The sequence below is a fragment of the Syngnathus floridae genome, chromosome 6, assembly GCF_059516105.1.
Source record: "Syngnathus floridae isolate MCC-2025c chromosome 6, RoL_Sflo_1.0, whole genome shotgun sequence".
In the NCBI taxonomy this organism is placed as follows: Eukaryota; Metazoa; Chordata; class Actinopteri; order Syngnathiformes; family Syngnathidae; genus Syngnathus; species Syngnathus floridae.
This window is the reverse complement of record NC_142418.1, coordinates 12,544,603-12,565,197: the sequence shown is the minus strand read 5'-3', so window position 1 is coordinate 12,565,197 and position 20,595 is coordinate 12,544,603. Positions and strand designations below refer to the sequence as shown.

Genomic DNA, 20,595 nt, shown 5'->3' with positions numbered 1-20,595 from the left:
CAATGATGTAAAATAGTACATTATTTATTCACCACTTTCAATGCTTTTTTTTTAACGTAACCTCAGTATGTTATGTCAGTAGTATGACAGCATTTACACACAAACATATTTAAGGTAGAAAGGTATCAGCTATAACTGTTGTTCGAGCTTTCTGGAAAGCCGAGATCATTGGCGAAGAGCAACGTGACGAGTCTGACTCCAACAATGATGAGAGAAAACTTGGCATCCTTAATGACAAACTTGCCCAACTGTTTTATTTGTGATACAGAAGATGAGGACTTTGATGGATTTGTGTATCAATATCGATTAACAATAATGTGAGTATAGTGCAGTACATGGTTGGTCCCATTACCTTTTTTGTATACCATATGTTACAGCATGCATTCGACTTATATGTAATGTTAAGTACAAAAATAGGCCCCACATGTGAGCCTTTCAACCCAAATCGTCTTATAGTGCAGAAATTACCATAACCCAAGTCAAATATAACAATGGAGAAGACCAAGAGAGGTTTCAGAACTTTACAGAGTCAATTTGTTGTCATCAAGACTGATTAGCAACTGTCTTTCAAGGACACTCTTAAGTCCTGTCGAGGGAAGAACTTGAGTGTTGTGGGACGTCAAGGCAAAATCGAAGTGTCATATCTTCCCAAGAAGCTGCATGACAGCAATGGTGGTACTCTGGCCAAAGATGAAGGCACCACATAGCAGTGTGACCATTCCCCAAAGTGTGAGAACAATTCTGAAAATGAGGAAGGTACACAAAATATAGAAATGGATGTAAAAATGTTATGCTTGTTTGCTTAGTAAGTAATCACAATTTAAACTCCATTCATTTATGAAAGGCACACACAAAACAAACTCTTTATTCGGAGACTTTTTTGAGTTTGATACCAAATTCACGTGATTTGGAAGGTCTGACTCCGATACACATACAAATGGAAGCTTATGTCTATTGGAGATATAGGGCTCTATTTTCATGCACACATCTGCACAGTGGCGTAAAAGCCGGCGGGTTCTGATTTTCAAATCAGCGCAAGGCTTGCTGCAAATGTTTGCTAATCTAGCAGCCCAGTCTCTGCCAAGATGGCCAGGTTGGCCCCAAAAGGAGTGCACCTGGCCGAGTGACAATTTGCTGGCAGAAACTCAGTCTGAACCACTCAGACCACATCTTTGTGCTGGCACAGGAAAGACAGATGGTCCAAAGAGGCATTTTGCGATCATAAGTATGTGAATAGTAGACCTCAAACTAGCAAAATGACCAACATGGGGTCTAACCTACCCCTCTGCAGCGTAATTAAATAAGATTAAAAAAATATATATATATATATATATATATATAAAAACATTATACCGTAGTTTCCGCGCTATAAGGCGCACCTAAAAACCTCCAATTTTCTCAAAAGCCGACTGTGCGCCTTATAATCCGGTGCGCCTTATATATGGACCAATATGGATTCGTGGATGAGGGCTAACTCATTAAAGTAAGCTTTACGCGTTTATTTTGTGTGTTGTGTGATATTAACGTTTGAGCAACGTTGAGTTATTGATATATTGTTATTGTTTTCACTATTTCGAGTGTTACTATTTTGTGATTGCATTAACGTTTGAGCAACGTTGAGTTATTTATTCTATGCGCTTTATAATCTGGTGCGCCTTATATATGGACAAAGTTTTAAAATGGGCCATTCATTGAAGGTGCGCCTTATAATCCGGTGCGCCTTATAGTGCGGAAAATATGGTAATAATAATATAACATAATTCACGCCATCACAAAAATGTTGCCCTAATGATTAGTTCCAGCAGACATGTGACATAATTCCAGCAGACGTGACGTAATACACAACCACCCAAACTTGAACAAATGATTTGCTCACCTGGTTTTACAAGACACCGGCTCAGACTGCATGGCAAAAATCAGACAAAGTCCTAATCAAACACACAGAGGATTTAGTTGGGTTTAGTTTAATGCTATAATGATATAATAGTATAAATGTGGACACCAAACAAGGCATTACCTGGGAATATAAAGATGAAAAATGCACTGATCCCACCAATGACACTGATGACTTTACTGATGTCTGGTACCAACACAGCGATGAGAATTGTTGCAGTTATCCACAGGAACGTCAGCGTGTATCGACTGCGACTTTCAAACTTGACCGTGACTGTGCGGCCACGCCTCCGCCACCAACTCAGCAAAGGGTCCTGGATCACTGATCTTACAGTATGTAAAAAATTACAACAGAAACAAGGATTTTGAAGAATGAAAATCAAACTTGTTGATATATAAAACATTGCTTTTTCAGATTTTTTGAATTGAAATAAATAGAAAACACTAATGAACAAAATAAAGATCACATTAATGAGAAATGCTCCCAACCTGCCCAACAGCAGGATGATTGGGTAGATGGTGATAATAGAGACTCCAAAGAGGAGCCTGGCAATGAGCATCAGAATGTCATTGCCCATGTATGACATCAAAATGTCGGCCTTCACATCCTTCCCAAATGTCAGGTACCCATAAACCCCTGCAACAGAAAAAGACAGCATTTCTATCCCCTTGCTAATAAACACAATGCATCTGAAGCCACATACTGTAACTGAATATGAACGAGCACTCTGGTTTCTAGTTCTTTGTCAGAATGGACTGGCTATATTTAGGAACCATTATCTCTTTTGCAGACTATTTACCACAGTGAGACTGGAAGCTGCTCCAGTCAGAAATGACGTGATCAGTGGATCAAATATTGTGCTGAGAAGGTAATGAAAATGCGCTGTATTTTGGGTAATTGAACTTGTCATCTCCAAAACATGTTCCATGATGTAGCTCAATGAGAAATGTGTTGTTATACTTTGGCAATATACCATTTTCTTTATGTAACCTTCCAATAATAGGTGCTAGTTTTTAGTCATTTTCAATAAAGCATGATGTTCCAGGAAGCACTGGAGGTGATGTCATGTAATAGAGCAGCGGTGTCAAACTCATATTTTTCACAGGCATTGTAGTCATAGCTTCTTTCGGAGGACCATTATGACTGTCAACCCAAATAAATGTATGAGCACCTCATATTATATACAGTAAAAGCTACAACACAAACTGACAAATAATTCGTTTTCAAATCAGACGAGTAAAAACTGGTCAAATATTTAAAAAATATATATTATTAAAAGTGAAGACAATTTGCAATTCTAGTAATGACACACGAATTTGATGTACAATTTGTCTTCGCGGGCCACATAAAATGATCTGACGGGCCGTATCTGGCCCCCGGGCCTTGAGTTTGACACTTGTGTAATAGAGCTACATGGTTTAATGACAACATTTAGATTTCAGATAAACCCTACTCATAACCATATCCTGTGATTTTTTTTTTTTATATTTTCCCATCATTAATATCCTCTATATTTATTTTTTGGAGCATTGTCTTTATCATGATTGAGGACTGTGGAAAAATAGTCGATTTTTCTCAAAGTTTTTCTATCTGTAGTCACTCTTCAGTCGCTTCACCTGAACAACTCTTTGTGAGTCATTCAGTCATTGCATTATGACAAACATTTTGAAGCATTCACCGGCACAATGTAAATCTAACAACCATTCATAGGCTTACTCGACCTGTGAGAGAGTAAATGACGAAGCAGATAATCATGGTAATCACAGAGATGAAAGCCCAGTGAGAGAGACGTTGGTTCTCCATGCTGCTGTAAATGGCAATGGATGCCTCGTGACACTGTAACAAAGAAAAAAAATCTTACGATTTGCATGGTCAGATGCTGCCACACAATATCTGGATGCACAAAGGTGCAACAGCTGGGTGAGCAAGGAGTGTCCTTCTTGGGCAAGTTGTCTGAAAGGCTCAGGCAGTAAATGCTGACTCTACCGTTTCTACTTACAAGGCGGAGGGGAAGTGGCTGTTGACCTTCTTATGTAGTCTACAATGTAAACTAACTAAATGGTTCAGCTCTTGCAGTAAGTGAACGAATAAATAATACAAGAAAGGGTTTTCCACACTGAAGCTAATTTGAATATCATCCAAGTAGTCTGCCTGTTTGCAGTTTACTTAGTACTAACTAGTTGATGCGATGTCATTAGTCTCCTGTGTAATGTTAGTATTGCATATAAACTGAAAATTGACATCTGTTTGTTGATTCTTTGTTTTTTTGTCCTATGTGAAATTAACACTATCAATAATGACTTGATCATCAATTTGACACTCAATTTGACACACAATGGAGTTAAAATGACCAATAAAAACTCTAATCAATACTAACAGTTGCTTGTGGGGCATTTCTATTAAAAAAAAAAAAAAAAAAAACATTATTCTTCTGATGTGTACTTAATTCCCTTTTTTATCTTGGGACAACAAAGTCACATTTTGCTATCACCCAGCTCAGATCCATGAAGAGATATAGAGAGGTCCTGTAGGTCCTGGTCCAAAATGACTTTTCTCTTCTCTCAGGTGATCTCAGAGCGAAGTCTTGGTCTTATTCGATTTTATCTCCCTGCCACTGTGTCAAGATGCAGTTTGATAGGATATTAAATGAAGGATTTGGGCACCAACCAGAGAACGTGTTAAACCATCACATTGGCCAAGATACAGACTCTTTTCCCCACTTGATCCCAGGTGTCATCTACCTGGTGTAAATCTCATTCCCTTTTCCTGCAGCAGCCCGCACCATTTGCCAGGATCTCATCAGGTCTCCATTCAGACCTTTGCACAGCAATCACTCAACCTCAGACTGGTTGAGTGAGTCGCTGGGTGTGTTTGTATGAGGACATGCACTAATCCTTTTGCACGCCTCCTTCCTAGATCCTGCCTTTATGTGTCACGGGTTACCATGGCAACTTGGGAAGTTACATTCAAGTCTGCACTGCTTTCATGATCTTTTTCTGCAATTTGACCTGCCAATTAAATTTGGAAGCCAGTGTGGTGCCCTTTACATCCTAAACTTCACATATGAGAAAGTTGAGGGTTTGAGTCTGCAGACCTGCCATTCCTTTTATCAATTTCTTACCACTTACCCTCTCACCAACATATAAATTGAATTATTTCACTATTTTGCAATTGACCTTTTTCAATAAGTGCCGATATGTTTGTTTTTCCAGAACTCTGAATTCAATCAGCGCAAAGCAGCTAGGATGCGCTAAAGGTTACTGGCTGTCACCATCTTTTACACATTTAACGCATTCATAAGCACACGGAAAGGCGGATATCCTAGAATTTTGAAAAATTATTTTTTAACTACTTACTTTTGCCCAGATCAAACTATTCACTGAACTGAATAACGCTAGGGGGTGCAGCATTGCCAGAGACTCACATGAGAAAGAACCACATGAATGAGGAGAGTTAATGATTTGGGTTTTTTTAAAATAAATTGATGCTATATACACATTTCTACTTTGTTGAGTATATAATAGTATTCGAAATAAACTAAGGAACAGTAAAGCAAAACTGTATATTATCACACCGTATCGTATTGAGTAAAATTGTCCTGAATCATATTGAGGTACAAATCATATTGTGACCTGAGTATCGACGTACATATTGCATCGCCAGCTTGAGAAAGATACCCAGCCCGAGTTGGGGGAAGTGGAAGTTAAGAGAGGAACATTGTCATGCGGCTCTTGAAGAGAAGATGAAAGGCTCTTGATGGGCAGAAGGAGCTTCAAGAAGTCTGGATCGCAACAGCCAAGGGGATGCGAGAAACTGAAAAGAGACTACGGTAATGTCTTCTAGTAGTAAAAGAGAGAAGGAGACTTTGTGGTGTGCCCAGCGTTCAAAAGAAAGAGGTTAGCTGAGAAAAGTGCGACATTAAGCGGACTGAGGTGAGAAAACAAGACTACAAGAAGATTTTGAGGTGTTCTTAGGGTCACGTCTAAGTCATACTATTTACAAAAACGAATATCAACAAGTTATTGTTCTGCTAACATGTCTATAATTACATGAAATTAAACAAGAATTCTGTTTCATTTGTGTCACCTTGATTTCCTGCTTTAGTTTACAATAAAAACATAAGGTAGCAGGAGATTTTCCGGACATAAGTGAGCACATTTTCCTGTTTATATTGGAAGCCACAATCAACCCAAGTTAACACTATGTGACTTTCTGGTCACGACATTATATGGTGCAAACATATTACCGATACCAAATACATTTTCATGGTTCGACTTACTTGGAAACCAAAACAAATGGTTGGGATGACTCTGAATGTGGATGCCCAGGAGCTGATTCTACATAGAAGAAGATAAATTAGACACCATTTAAAATGCTTTGCCATCAATAGACACCATTGAGTGCATCTTTCAAGTGCAGCTCAGTGAAAATAGTCTTAACGGTGAAAATGGTTCTATGAGGAAAGCGGAATGGTGATGTATTATGTCCATCCGAGTGGTCTCAATTGAAAGCAGGTTTTGTGGATACAACTCACGGCAGTCATATTTCCTGGAAACATCAAATTCCCATTAAGTCAACTTACGGCCCGGATATTCCAAAAGACCAAAATTTGCTTCTAGAGGAGATGGTGGTACATGAAAAACTAACAAATAAAATGAAAACAATTACAACAAACGGTGGAGAACACGGAAAACACAGACTATTGCTTAACATTGAATTTGAAAATAATGAATTCAAAGTACTGCGTACTGATTTATTTGTAAGTATTGGGGCAACAGTATGAATAATGAGGAATATGATTAAAGGCCACTGCGAGAAAACAAATCTGTTGAAACCTGTCAAAATACCAAAAGGGTTGTTTTGTAAATTGATATAAATGTATGAAAATTTCAGCACAACCTGTGTTATTCAAGGAAATAAGCAAATGCTACCACAATCACTGTGGTTTGTACAAACTCCAATTCCATTGAACTTGGGACATGAGGATGGGGTGAAGTTGACCACTTTGTTTAACGTTTCCCATTGAACAATTGAAATGAATTTAGGCATTTTATCATCTACGCTCCATAATATCATACAAAATTTAGGAAATGTGGAAAAATCTCTGCACTGACACACACACATAGCAATTCATGATAGCCAGACTTACAGTTGTTAGACATACTGTACATACCCACTGCTGTAGAGTGGACTTATGTGAACCTGAACAGAATGCATCAGATGGTACTTGATGATGATGGCTATCGTCAAGTAGGTTGCAGCTAGAGTGCCAAGCACACTGTGAGTAGAAAGAGGTGGGACACAAAGTTCAGATATCATTCAAAAAAGTGAGTAAGAGAAATGTGGATTATTGGCGCGTGAGAACAAGGCTAACTGCATTTAAAAGGGTCATGTCAATGTAAATCAGATACCTGAACATACTATAATTTCAAACCTTTCTTAACCATGCAAAATAGAACACGCCTCGTTTTTGTGTCGAGTTCAACTATTCCGTTTAATTGCTTGTTTATAATGATGCAAAATTGTGCCAACGCTCTCACTGCGTGAGTCAACCAGAACATGCAGGCTAAATGAGAAAAAAAATTCCAACAGTCATAGCAAAAAAAATGTGAGGTAGTTTTGTATTCAATTCAAGTTTATTTACAAAATGCTAAATCACAACAGAAGTTGTATCAGTGCAAAAAGAGCAGGTCTAAGATAATAATAATAATAAAAATAATAATAATAATAATTAATAATAAATTATATTTATAATGCACTTTACATTTTAAAAAAATCCCAAAGTGCTACAGAAAATGTTCATGTGTTCTGGGGACACTGTAAGAGAAAGTACAACAGTGAACCCTGGTGGAATATATTTACATTACACCCCTCAGTCAAATCGACGAAACTGCAGAGACTTACAGTTACAAATCATACATAAATTAAGGAATCGTTTGTTCTGAATCAGAATGTCTTTCTTTACCCCTTTTACTGTTCACGAGGGAATTTATCAAATGCCATTGATGGTGTAACTGGAGGAGTTTTATTGGAATAAATGTTATTTTTCTCTACCATCATGGTTAATTTTGATTTTACTGGTCATCATTTATAATCTTTTATAAAAGTCCTACTCTTATCTTAATGGTTTGTAGTGATACATGTCGATCAGGTACTTCTACTGTAGATTAGGGGCGTTAACAATATGGGCCCGTGGGCAGAAACCAGTCCATTAAGGCAGTGTTTCCCAGTGTTTTTTTTTTTTTTACAACATCCCGTGGAAACAACCCATACACATCAATACAATATACTTCCTAAAGTGATTCTTTCTTTTTTCAGTTCATATGACTTCAACCAGTAGGTGTCAGGAATGCCCATTGAAGCTGGTGCCACCTCGCCGTAAAAAACGAAGAAGAAAATGACGTATTTTCCTGTTTACGAACGAGTCGTGAATTGCATTTCCCGTTCACCAACAAATGAATCTGAGTGAACGAATCAGTGAGTGAGTGATTCGCATTTCCAGTTCATCGAGAGAACGGATCAGTGAGGGAACGAATCCTGACTTTCACGTTCGCGAACGGGTTAATGGGTGAACTGCCTTCCCGTGCATCAACGGATCAGTCAGTGAATGTGTTGCGTCTCTTGGCGTGAACTATGTAAGCCAGAATGTAGATTTACGATTTGCCAAGGAAAGAACGAAGCACTCACTGAAACACAACTTCTTTTATGCGCGTTTTCGCCAAGCTAACGGCTAACTTTATTGCATGTAAGGATGCACTGTTATGCAACAACGGGGAGATTATGCTTCTCTTTGGGTAATCTTGATTTTATAACATTTATAGTAGTTTTTAAATAACGTGTATGCATATGTACGCCTAAATATTGTTATCCAATATATCTACTGCAATTTCACATTAGATTGCTGGTTTGAAATGTACATTTAATATTATTATTTTTAGCAAACATTTGTGTTAAAACTTGTCTGGTGTTTTATTCCTTGTTTTTATATATATTTTATATTCGCCAATTAAAACATAAAAATCAGACATTTGGTTAACTGCTTTATATGACTATGTGTAGGTACACCTCATGGCCACTTCAATAGGTACACTACACGAGGTAAAAAAAAAGAATAAATAAATAAAGGGTTAAAGTCAAGTTAAAGTCCCAATGATTGTTGCACAATAAAAATACATTTATGCACATTCTCACACCTGGGATCGAACCAAGTTCTTCCCAGGCAAGAGCCCATGTCATTATCCAGTCGGCTATTTCAACCTGGAAGCCAATGGTCTGTACTGTCTTGTACTAGTGATGTGCATTCTAGTTAAGTGAACTCTAGAATCAGTTCGCTCAAAATATTTGTTCAAAAGAATCGTTCACCGAATCGTTCACTACACTTTCTTGTTTATTTATTCTTTTTTCTTTTTTTGGCCACGTGTAGTGTACCTATTGTAGTGTCCATGAGGTGTACCTAATAACAGGCAACTTCAATAGGGAAAAAGCCTAAGTGAAAGTGAAAAGTGCAACACCCGCCCTCACCCCCACCTCCTGATTGGCTGTTTGATCTGTGATGTCACTTGGACACTCCATTAGGTACACATTGCTATTTTCAAGTGTAGCTGATAACAGGCCACTTTATTAGGGAAATATCATGGTCAAAGTTCACAGGTGTCAAGCTCTAGTCCTTGGGGCCGCGTTCCAACATGTGTTCCAAATGACCCTCGTTAAGCACACCTGCGTGAAAAGTTTTAGCTCCTTTCACGTTCTGCAGGAGCTAAAACTTTTCACGCAGGTGCACTTAACGAGGGAATCACACAGACACTCCATTAGATACACCGCCATTTTCAAGTGTACCTAATAACAGGCCACTTTATTAGGGAAATATCATGGTCAAAGGTCACAGGTGTCAAGCTTTAGTCCTCGGGGCTGCATTCCAACATGTTTTCCAAGAGTCCCTCGTTAAGTGCACCTGCGTGAAAAGTTTTTGGTCATTTTTACGTTCTACAAGAGCTAAAACTTTTCACGCAGGTGCACTTAACGAGCGAATCACACGGACACTCCATTAGGTACACTGCTATTTTCAAGTGTACCTAATAACAGGCCACTTTATTAGGGAAAAATTATGGTCAAAGGTAACAGGTGTCAAGGTCTAGTCCTCGGGGCGCATTCCAACATGTTTTCCAAGATTCCCTCGTTAAGTCCACCTGCGTGAAAAGTTTTTGGTCATTTTCACATTCTGCAGGAGCTAAAACTTTTCACGCAGGTGCACTTAACGAGGGAATCACCAACACCACTCATTAAGAACCCTAACCCTAGCCCTAACCCTAGCTCTAACTCTAGCTCTAACCCTAATCCTAGCTCTAACCCTAGCTCTATCCCTAGCTCCAACCCTAACCGTAACCCTAACCCTAGCTCAAACTCTAACCCTAGCACTAACTCTAAACCTAGCTCTAACCCTAACCCGAGCTCTAACCCTAATCCTAGTTCTAACCCTAACCCTAGCTCTAACCCTAGCTCTAACCCTAGCGCTAACCCTAACCCTAGCTCCAACCCTAACCCTAACCCTAGCTCCAACCCTAGCTCTAACCCTAGCTCTAACCCTAGCTCTAACCCTAACCCTAGCTCTAACCCTAACCCTAACCCTAGTTCTAACCCTAGCCCTAACCCTAGCGCTAACCCTAGCCCTAACCCTAATCCTAGCTCTAACCCTAGCTCTAACCCTAGCTCTAACCATAGCTCCAACCCTAACCGTAACCCTAGCCCTAACCCTAGCTCAAACCCTAACCCTAGCACTAACTCTAACCCGAGCTCTAACCCTAACCCGAGCCCTAACCCTAGTTCTAACCCGAGCTCTAACCCTAGCTCTAACCCTAACCCTAGCTCTAACCCTAACCCTAGCTCCAACCCGAACCCTAACCCTAGCTCTAACCCTAGCCCTAACCCTAACACTACCTCAAACCCAAACCGTAGCTCTAACTTTAACCCTAGCTCTAACCCTAGCTCTAACCCTAGCTCCAACCCTAACCATAACCCTAGCCCTAACCCTAGCTCAAACCCTAACCCTAACCCGAGCTCTAACCCTAGTTCTAACCCTAACCCTAACCCTAGCTCCAACCCTAACCCTAGCTCCAACCCTAACACTAGCTCAAACCCAAACTGTAGCTCTAACTTTAACCCTAGCTCTAACCCTGGCTCTAACCCTAGCTCCAACCCTAACCATAACCCTAACCCTAACCCTAGCTCAAACCCTAACCCTAACCCGAGCTCTAACCCTAACCCTAGTTCTAAACCTAAACCGAGGTCTAACCCTATCCTTGGCTCTAACCCTAACCTTAGCGCCAACCCTAACCCTAACCCTAGCTCTAACCTTAGCTCTAACCCGAGCTCTAACCCTAACCCTAGCTCTAACCCTAACCTTAGCTCCAACCCTAACCCTAGCCCTAACCCTAGCTCAAACCCAAACCGTAGCTCTAACTCTAAACCTACCTCTAACCCTAACTCTAGCTCTAACCCTAACATTAACCCTGACCCGAGCTCTAACCCTAACCCTAGCTCCAACCCTAACCCTAGCTCAAACCCTAACCCTAGCGCTAACTCTAACCCTAGCTCTAACCCGAGCTCTAACCCTAACCCTAGTTCTAACCCTAACCCTAGCTCTAACCCTAACCTTGGCTCTAACCCTAACCCTAGCTCCAACCCTAACCCTAACCCTAGCTCTAACCTTAGCTCTAACCCTAGCTCTAACCCTAGTTCTAACCCTAACCCTAGCCCTAACCCTAGCTCCAACCCTAACCGTAGCTCCAACCCTAACCCTAGCTCTAACCCTAGCCCTAACCCTAACACTAGCTCAAACCCAAACCGTAGCTCTAACTTTAACCCTAGCTCTAACCCTAGCTCTAACCCTAGCTCCAACCCTAACCATAACCCTAGCCCTAACCCTAGCTCAAACCCTAACCCTAGCCCTAACTCTAACCCTAGCTCTAACGCTAACCCTAGCTCTAACCCTAACCCTAACCCTAGCTCTAACCCTAACCTTGGCTCTAACCCTAACCCTAGCTCCAACCCTAACCCTTACCCTAACCTTAGCTCTAACCTTAGCTCTAACCCGAGCTCTAACCCTAACCCTAACATTAACCCTGACCCGAGCTCTAACCCTAACCCTAGCTCCAACCCTAACCCTAGCTCAAACCCTAACCCTAGCACTAACTCTAACCCTAGCTCTAACCCGAGCTCTAACCCTAACCCTAGTTCTAACCCTAACCCTAGCTCTAACCCTAACCTTGGCTCTAACCCTAACCCTAGCTCCAACCCTAACCCTAACCCTAGCTCTAACCTTAGCTCTAACCCTAGCTCTAACCCTAGTTCTAACCCTAACCCTAGCCCTAACCCTAACCCTAGCTCCAACCCTAACCGTAGCTCCAACCCTAACCCTAGCTCTAACCCTAGCCCTAACCCTAACACTAGCTCAAACCCAAACCGTAGCTCTAACTTTAACCCTAGCTCTAACCCTAGCTCTAACCCTAGCTCCAACCCTAACCATAACCCTAGCCCTAACCCTAGCTCAAACCCTAACCCTAGCCCTAACTCTAACCCTAGCTCTAACCCTAACCCGAGCTCTAACCCTAACCCTAGTTCTAACCCTAACCCTAGCTCTAACCCTAACCTTGGCTCTAACCCTAACCCTAGCTCCAACCCTAACCCTAACCCTAACCCTAGCTCTAACCTTAGCTCTAACCCGAGCTCTAACCCTAACCCTAGCTCCAACCCTAACCCTAACCCTAGCCCTAACCCTAGCTCAAACCCAAACCCTACCTCTAACCCTAACTCTAGCTCTAACCGTAACATTAACCCTGACCCGAGCTCTAACCCTAACCCTAGCTCCAACCCTAACCCTAACCCTAGCCCTAACCTGAGCACCAAACTCACCCTAGCCCTAACCCTAACCCTAGCTCTAACCCTAACATTAACCCTAACCTCTAACCCTAACTCTAGCCCTAGCTCAAACCCTAACCCTAACCTTAACCCTAGCCCTACCCCTAACCAGTTCTATCCCTAACCCTAGCTCCAACCCTACCTCTAACCAGTTCTAACCCTAAACCCTAAACCTAAGGGAGGTGTATGGTTATATTGGGCAGCACAGGAGCAACTGTGTTGCAAGTTTTCCATGATAAAAATTTTTAGGTCCGAATGGAATTCGAACTCAGGTCCCTGGGGTGGGAGTCCAGAGCACTAACCACTACACTACGGAGGACTAGCTCACATTGCAGGGAATATATATGGTTTTATGGAGCAGCTCACAAGCACATAGTTATGGTTATATGGGGCCGCACAAGAGCGACTGTGTTGCAAATATTTCTATGATAAAATGTTTTAGGTCTCAATGGGATTTGAACCTGGGTCACTGGGGTGAGAGTCCAGAGCACTAACCACTACACTATGGAACCCTCGGTTGTGTTACATGGAATATATATGGTTTTATTCAGCAGCTCACAGGCAAATAGTTATGGTTATATGGGGTAGCACACGAGCGACTGTGTTGCAAATTTTTCTATGATAAAATAATTTAGGTCTCATTGGGATTTGAACCAGGGTCACTGGGGTGAGGGTTCAGAGGACTAACCACTACACTACGAAACCCTCGGTCATGTTACTTAGTATATATATGGTTTTATGGAGCAGCTCACAAGCAAATAGTTATAATGGTTATATGGGGTAGCACACGAGCGAATGGATCAGTGGTCCCCAACCTTTTTTGCACCACGGACCGGTTCCGTGTCAGAAATATTTTTGCGGACTGGCCTTTATATGAATAAATAATGCATTTATATAAATAAATAATACACTTATAATAAATATATAAATACGATGAAATAAAATCATACGCGTGTGCATGCCTATGCGCATGCGTGTGTGTTGTATAGAGAACAGAATTGGAATCCAGACCTGATATATTTTTGAATGCTGATCTCTTTGGGGGTGGAAATAGGTAGAATGAGGAAGGCACACAGAAGCACCAGGGCAAATCGTTGGTCCGTGTAGAAGTGATAGGGCATCGCTGAGTAAGGCAAACCAGTTACTAGTTCATACAAAGAGCCGCACACTAAAAGACATAAATCAAAAACAAGGACATTTCACCACCAAATCAGACCAAGTGCAACAAACGTGAAGAAAATCAGACAAGTCAGAATGAGACTCAGATTTCATTTAAGAGAAAAAGCATTGTAATACCAAATCACAAACAAATGGCAAGAAGGGATTCAAATTCAGAATTCAAAAGGATATTTTGTCTTTAACTACAGTTAGTTTTATCAAAACAAGATCTTGGTCTTGCTTTTGTTTTCTTAAAAGTATTTTTGCTTTTAGTAGGTTTTGTGAAAAACAACGTTTGTTAATTTTACTTTGAGTTTCTTTGTTAGTTTCTCTTAACCTTGCATCCAATTTGGTCGCAGAGAACAACCCCAATAGACTTGTTTAATGTGTGAGTCAGTCTCATTTGCAATCCACAAGGGGTTTTGGGGGTTGTCTCACAAACTTTGGACCCAAAAGACCCAAAAAGAACAATTTGACTCTCAGACTGTCTTTGATCATCCTGGAGCTAATCAATTGGCAAGCCTTTGCTTTTCTGGTTATTCATCATCATCATCATCGATTTAAAGTCCGCTTTCCAGGCTGCCGCTGGGTTGGACTGGATTCTCAATATGCCTTTCTTCCACCGGGGACGGTCTAGTGGTTGAGAGTCCTATACTGAGAGAGATTTTTGGAGCTAAACATTTTACAGCCGGATGCCCTTCCTGACACCAACCCAAAGGGAAATTGATTTTCTGTAGGGGTTGACTCCCTTAGCCCATTCCTCTCCCGAGGAACCCACTGGGCAGTGGTACTATTTAACCCATCGTTGGGGGCTGGGTGAGGGTTGACAGTGAGAAGTGACATGCACTGGGCACTCCACCAACACACTAGACGCATCACAACAGCCCGACTTGGTCTTATGAAGTCAGACACACTTTATGAAGTCAGACACACAATTAAAGTCCAAATGATCGTGAGCAGCAGGGGGGGCCCCATTCAACCCCTTACACTGAGTGCCAAGCAGGGAAGAAATGGGTACCATTGTTATAATGGTCACTGGTATGACCCGGCAGGGGGTTTGAACCCACCACCTCCCACTCTCAGGGCGGACACTCTAACACAAGGCCACTGAGCTGGTAATTCTTCTATCTATCTTGACGGTTGTTTTCCATTTTCTTCCAGGTGTCTCTGCATTTCATTTTGTTCATTTTAAAGCATTGGAAATCATTGTAGATGAACAGCCTATAATTTTTTGCACGTGTATAAGTTTTCCCCTCTCCAATCAACTTTTTAATGAAACTATGCGATCTTTCTGAACAATGTCTTGAACGTCCCATTTTCCTCAAGCTTTCAAAGAGAAAAGCGTGCTGGCTTTATCTTTAAATAGGGGACAACATATTCACACCTGCTTTTTCCACAAAATTGACAAAGTCACTGACTGAATGCTGCACTACCATTATTGTGAACACCCCCTTTTATACTTTTTTCCTTCAAATGACCCAATTTCACAGCCTCAGTGTGCATATCATGAATGTTTGCTCTTTTTGGATTTACTGGTACCTTGTTAGCCATGTAACCATATTTTTTTTAGTCTCTTTTTTAGCGCCACTTTTATTCTCAACACTCTTTTACTTAATGACTTTACTTAACTTTTACTAATCCAGCCAAATACTATGTAAACGGATCTAAATTGATTATTCAACATTAGTTATTCAATGGCCAGTCAGTCACCTGATCTTGACCCAAATTTAAGGTTTTCATTCACTGAATTTAAGGCAACTGTGACGGAAGCAAAATTGCATGCAAGCGGTGGCTTTTTTTTTTTTTTTTTTTAACATTTGAGCCACTGAAAACGGGGAGCCTTGTTATTTTCCCAAAATTGCTAGATAGTGCATAAATAGAAAATAAAACACATTGGACAAATACTGGAACAAAACTTATCATGTTCATAAATAGATGCTGCTGATTGAAAATTTAAATATAGAGTCAACATCCTACTCACATTTTTCCAGCTGATCATCCACAATAACAAGGAAGGCCACGGAGATCATAAAAAGATTGAAAACGAAGCAGATTTCACACAGCTGACCGATGGCTGGGCCACACACCTCCTTTACCACTGCCTGGTAGGTGCATTGGCCACTGATGGACGATGAGTAGCCCAGGATGATCAAACCACTGACCAGGAACACCACAGAGCCCTGAGTGGAAAAAATTATAAAAAAATTAAAAATGAATAATAATAAAAAAAAAAAAAGATTGCACTGATACCTCTAAGTTCATAATGTCATAATGAAATTTTGGAAAAAAAATAACATCGGTGTTTGATAGTGTCATTTACAAGTACACTCACCGAGAGAGTAACCATAAAATAATTTGAATTCCTGGCAACAGCTTCATCAGATCCGCTTTAATTTTGCATGTGAAAAGTATTATGTCCAGTTCAGAGAAACGCTGAAAGTGCGGATATGTTTTTTCCTGGTTACATGGTGGATGGGAAGTATGCAGCTGGGTGCTGAACCTTTATGCAAGGACTTTTATACCACCATTTGAAATAAATATATACAGCGACATAATCATAATAAAAAAAAAACAATCTTAGTCCTGTATGAGTTAAAATGCAGTTAGACACCAACAATGCCAAAAACAACATGACAATATAAATAGTCGACAGCTATTGTCTGTGTTCTAATTAAACATAGATAAATGTGAACAATACCCACCAGCTCCACTGTGATTGCGTTGTGGATCCCCCCGGCTCTCTCAAAAGCCCATGGGAAATTTAGTAGCCCAGCGCCCAGGGCAGACTTGAGCATGATGAAGATGGCCCCCAGAGAGCCAAGCCGGGACCCGGCCAGATCCACCCGGGGTTTGGCTGATGCTGAAGCCAACAGGCTGATGCTCTCTCTGGCTAACTCCTCCATAATTCATCCACCGGGAAGCTCAGTGGGACGGACAAAGGCTACATGCATTCAAGCCACATGAACTTGCGGCCAGGGTACGGCCCTTATCATCGAGAGGAGCGCGTGAGCACTGAAGCTGAGGAGAGTGTGTGAAGAGCTCAAGTGAAAGGATGGAAGGCGGGAGGGGTGGACCCTAATTGGAAAACTGATGATGCCTTCAGGTGCTACTCTGTGCTCTGAATTACAACCACTACATCTTATGATGGTAGTGATGATCATGATTAGCCATCTGTTGTTGTACAGCTTATCCTTCACAAGAGCTGGAAGTACCCCAGCTGGCTTTGAGCAAGAGTCTGGATACACCCAGAACTGAAGCCCAAATTGAAACCCTCACCCTTACTACTATTAGTAGTAGTATTGGTAGTAGTATGAGTATTTGGGCTGATCATCTAATTTACTGATTGCATCATCTGACTTACTGATTGCATCATGACTTGATGCAATTTGTAGTGTTTTGTCCTGATCATTTGGCTGATCATCTGACTTACTGATTGTATCATGACTTGATGCAATTTGTAGTATTTTGTCCTCCCGTTTGTTTTACGTGTAATTACACTGTCACCGATAGAAGGACTCATGTGCTTGTGTTTGACAATGTAAATTAGAAAGAATTCAAAACAATTCAGTATTTTAGTTCAGCCTAGTTTTTGATGAAATTTATTGACCATCAAATACTCTCCAATCCTGCTTTTGACACTTACAGAAAGCGATGGCTAAAAGTTTGTTTTATCATTTCTATCTTTGGGGATGATCGTTTAAATATACATAATGTGAGATGATAGATTAAGCTTGCTAGATGGGAAAAATGGGATTTGTATACTGTAAACGGAGGGATTGGTGTACTGAGAATGTTTCTGTATTGTGGATTTCACTTACTGTTAGGGTGGTCTGGAACACACACACACACATACATGCTCGCACACACATACACGCACACACACGCACAAACACACACGGCTCAGTGATATACGGTGTGAAGGTAAATTAGTCTTCTAATTACTAAATCATAGGAAGAAGCTGGATTACCCTCACAGTTAGACATTAAGCAATCTGCAAACTCCACAAAGGAATACCGGAGCTCATCTGAACCCTTTACCGGAGTACTGTGAGCTCGATGTGCTCACTGCTTGACCACCATACAATTTGGTTGAATAGAAAAACTTATTTGACAATAGGCTTCACAGCAGGAATAAGAATTGTTAATCACATCATTAGCGACAAATTCAGTCATTTCTATTAGAAAGAAATCGGATTATAACGGCCAAATACAATCAGTTAGGTCAATGTTTATTCATCCTGATGTTAATAAATGTATAAATGCCCACAGGGCGGATGTCAAGCTGCTCTAGAGAGCTCGATAGTGGCTGACAAGAGAACTTTGATTATGACCCAACTATTTATGGCTAAACAGTACTATAAATAGAATGGTGGAGGAATAACTCATAAATTTAGACTTTCTTGAGAAACATTTGATCTAGCAACTCCCAAAGGAATTCAATGCATCATACAACTTGATATAAAAATAAACCAACAAGAGCAGGCCAGAGCTACTGATGATGACCATGGTTTACTTTTTATAATCTGTTCTATTACAGTGCCGTGAAAAAGTTTGTGAACCCTTAGGATTTTACAATATATTTGCATTTTTTTAAAGAAATAACGGAGACAAGTTCACAATAGTGTTACAGAATGGTGACACATTGCCATTATGGCTGAATACAAATTAATAGGACTATATTTTAACTATAAACACACAAGAATAACAAAATAATGAAAACGCAGTTGTGAATAAGTTTGTGAACCCTTGCCAACAGTCAGAGTTAATAGCTTGTTGCACCTCCTTTAGCAGCAATGACTTCTTGCAATCTTTTCTTGTAAGTACTGACGAGTCTCTCACATCGAGCTGGGGAGATTTTGGGCCACTCCTCCCTGCAGAACTGCTTCAGTTGTCCAAGGTTTGATGGTTTTCTTTGGTGCACTGCTTTTTTCAGGTCCGACCACAACATTTCTATCGGATTTAAGTCTGGACTTTGACTGGGCCACTCCAGAACATTGAATTTTTTCTTTTTGAGCCATTCCGATGTTGATTTACTTGCATGCTTTGGATCATTGTCCTGTTGCAGCATCCAGTTTCTTCCTAACTTGAGCTTCTTTACAGACGGTTTAACGTTTTCTTCCAGAATATTTTGGTAAACCTCGGAATTCATGATTCCTTCTATGATGGTAAGTTGCCCTGGTCCTGCTGCTGCAAAGCAGCCCCATACGAGTACTCGTCCTCCTCCATGTTTTACAGTAGGGATGAGGTGCTTTTGTTGATAAGCTGTGTTTGGTCGTCTCCAAACAAATCTGTTTTGATTTTGGCCAAAAAGTTCTATTTTAGATTCATCAGTCCATAAAATGTTGTTCCAAAATTCTTGAGGCTTTCCTATGTGCTCTTGAGCAAATTTTAACCGAGCTGCAATATTCTTTTTTGATAGTAATGGCTTCTTCCTTGCTACCCTTCCATGAAGGTTATTCTGAGCCAGTCTTTTTCTGATGGTGCTGTCATGAACTTCAATTCCTTTGCTTGAGAGAGATTTCTGAAGGTCTCTAGAGGTAAGTCTGGGGTTATCAGTGACTTCTCTCACCATCTCTCTTTCTGCTCTGCCTGTTATCTTCCTTGGACGACCAGATCTTCGAAGTGAAGTAGTTACTCCATGTTCTTGGTACTTGTAAATCACTTGTCTTACAGTTGAAACATGTAGCTGCAGATCTTTGGCTATGGTTTTGTAACCTTTTCCAGATTTGTGAGCTGCAATTATTGCTCCTCTGTGGTCTGGAGACAGCTCTTTAGATCTTCCCATTGCTAGATTTGTAATGTTTGTGTCCACGCAGGTATAGCTCTACTAAATGACAAGTACATTCAGGTGCGTATACAACAAGTGTGGCTTTAAGGTCTGTCAAGTCACATGAAATTACCCGAAGTCATCTAGTATTGAAAGACATGTCACACAGTCAGTTTTAACTTCTATAGGTGGAAAGGTTCACAAACTTATTCACACCTGTGTTTTGATTTTTTTGCTATTTTCTTATGCTTCCTGTTAAAACAGGGTTTTGCAGATTTGTGTCAATGCTAACTAGCCTTGTGTCAATATCCTGTAACACTTTTGTAAACTTGTCACCGTCATTTCTTTAAAAAAAGTGCAAATATATTGTAAAATCCTAAGGGTTCACAAACTTTTTCACGGCACTGTACAATCAGAGTCAGACAGCAACACTCGCTGCTCGATTCCAGATTGTGTAAACGGGTCAGGGAAAATGGCTCAAGATGCTGCAATTGTAATCTTAAGGTTTGGACAGGATGTCTCTGAATGGCTTAAGTGGTCACGGGTCGCAGGTATTAAAGTCGAGATCTAAGTAAGGTCACAATTTAAATATCTTTTCTGGATCACATGACGCATCTTATAATCTTTCTGGGGTTTGGTCAGCCCTCTTGTGTTTAGTGTGGTCGTAAAGGCTGCAGGAGCTGAACTGGAGAGGCTGGTGGGGAGAAAGGTTCAACATGCCGCCACGGTGTCTCTTTCAACTGCCTGTTCAGTATGTGAGCAGTTGACCTGATTGGCCAGACAGGAACATTCTGGCACCTGGGAACCTTGGAGCGAAGAGGGCATGTGACCTCCACTCACCACCAGCTTTCCCAAATCTTGT

General features: G+C 40.7%; 1 protein-coding gene across 1 annotated transcript; it reads right to left on the bottom strand.

The window, feature by feature from the left end:
* Positions 1–39: 39 nt before the first annotated feature.
* Positions 40–16,955, bottom strand: slc38a8a (solute carrier family 38 member 8a). The gene is made up of 10 exons (XM_088378913.1): positions 16,669–16,955; positions 15,948–16,146; positions 13,820–13,976; positions 7,068–7,172; positions 6,174–6,231; positions 3,616–3,730; positions 2,383–2,530; positions 2,018–2,220; positions 1,877–1,928; positions 40–741 (listed from the first exon to the last, which is right to left on the bottom strand). The coding sequence occupies exons 1-10, from the start codon at positions 16,867–16,869 to the stop codon at positions 639–641; spliced, it is 1,341 nt and encodes a 446-aa protein (XP_088235039.1). The 5' UTR covers positions 16,870–16,955; the 3' UTR covers positions 40–638.
* Between the last annotated feature and the right edge of the window lie 3,640 nt (positions 16,956–20,595).

Bases quoted from the DNA above. Each gene is read 5' to 3' on its own strand.
- slc38a8a (XM_088378913.1), bottom strand. From the start codon at position 16,869: ATGGAGGAGTTAGCCAGAGAGAGCATCAGCCTGTTGGCTTCAGCATCA. The intron at 3,731-6,173 runs GTAAGTCGAACC...TCTTTGTTACAG, and splicing joins CCATTTGTTTTGGTTTCCAA to TGTCACGAGGCATCCATTGC. The intron at 742-1,876 runs GTGAGCAAATCA...CCTCATTTTCAG, and splicing joins CCGGTGTCTTGTAAAACCAG to AATTGTTCTCACACTTTGGG.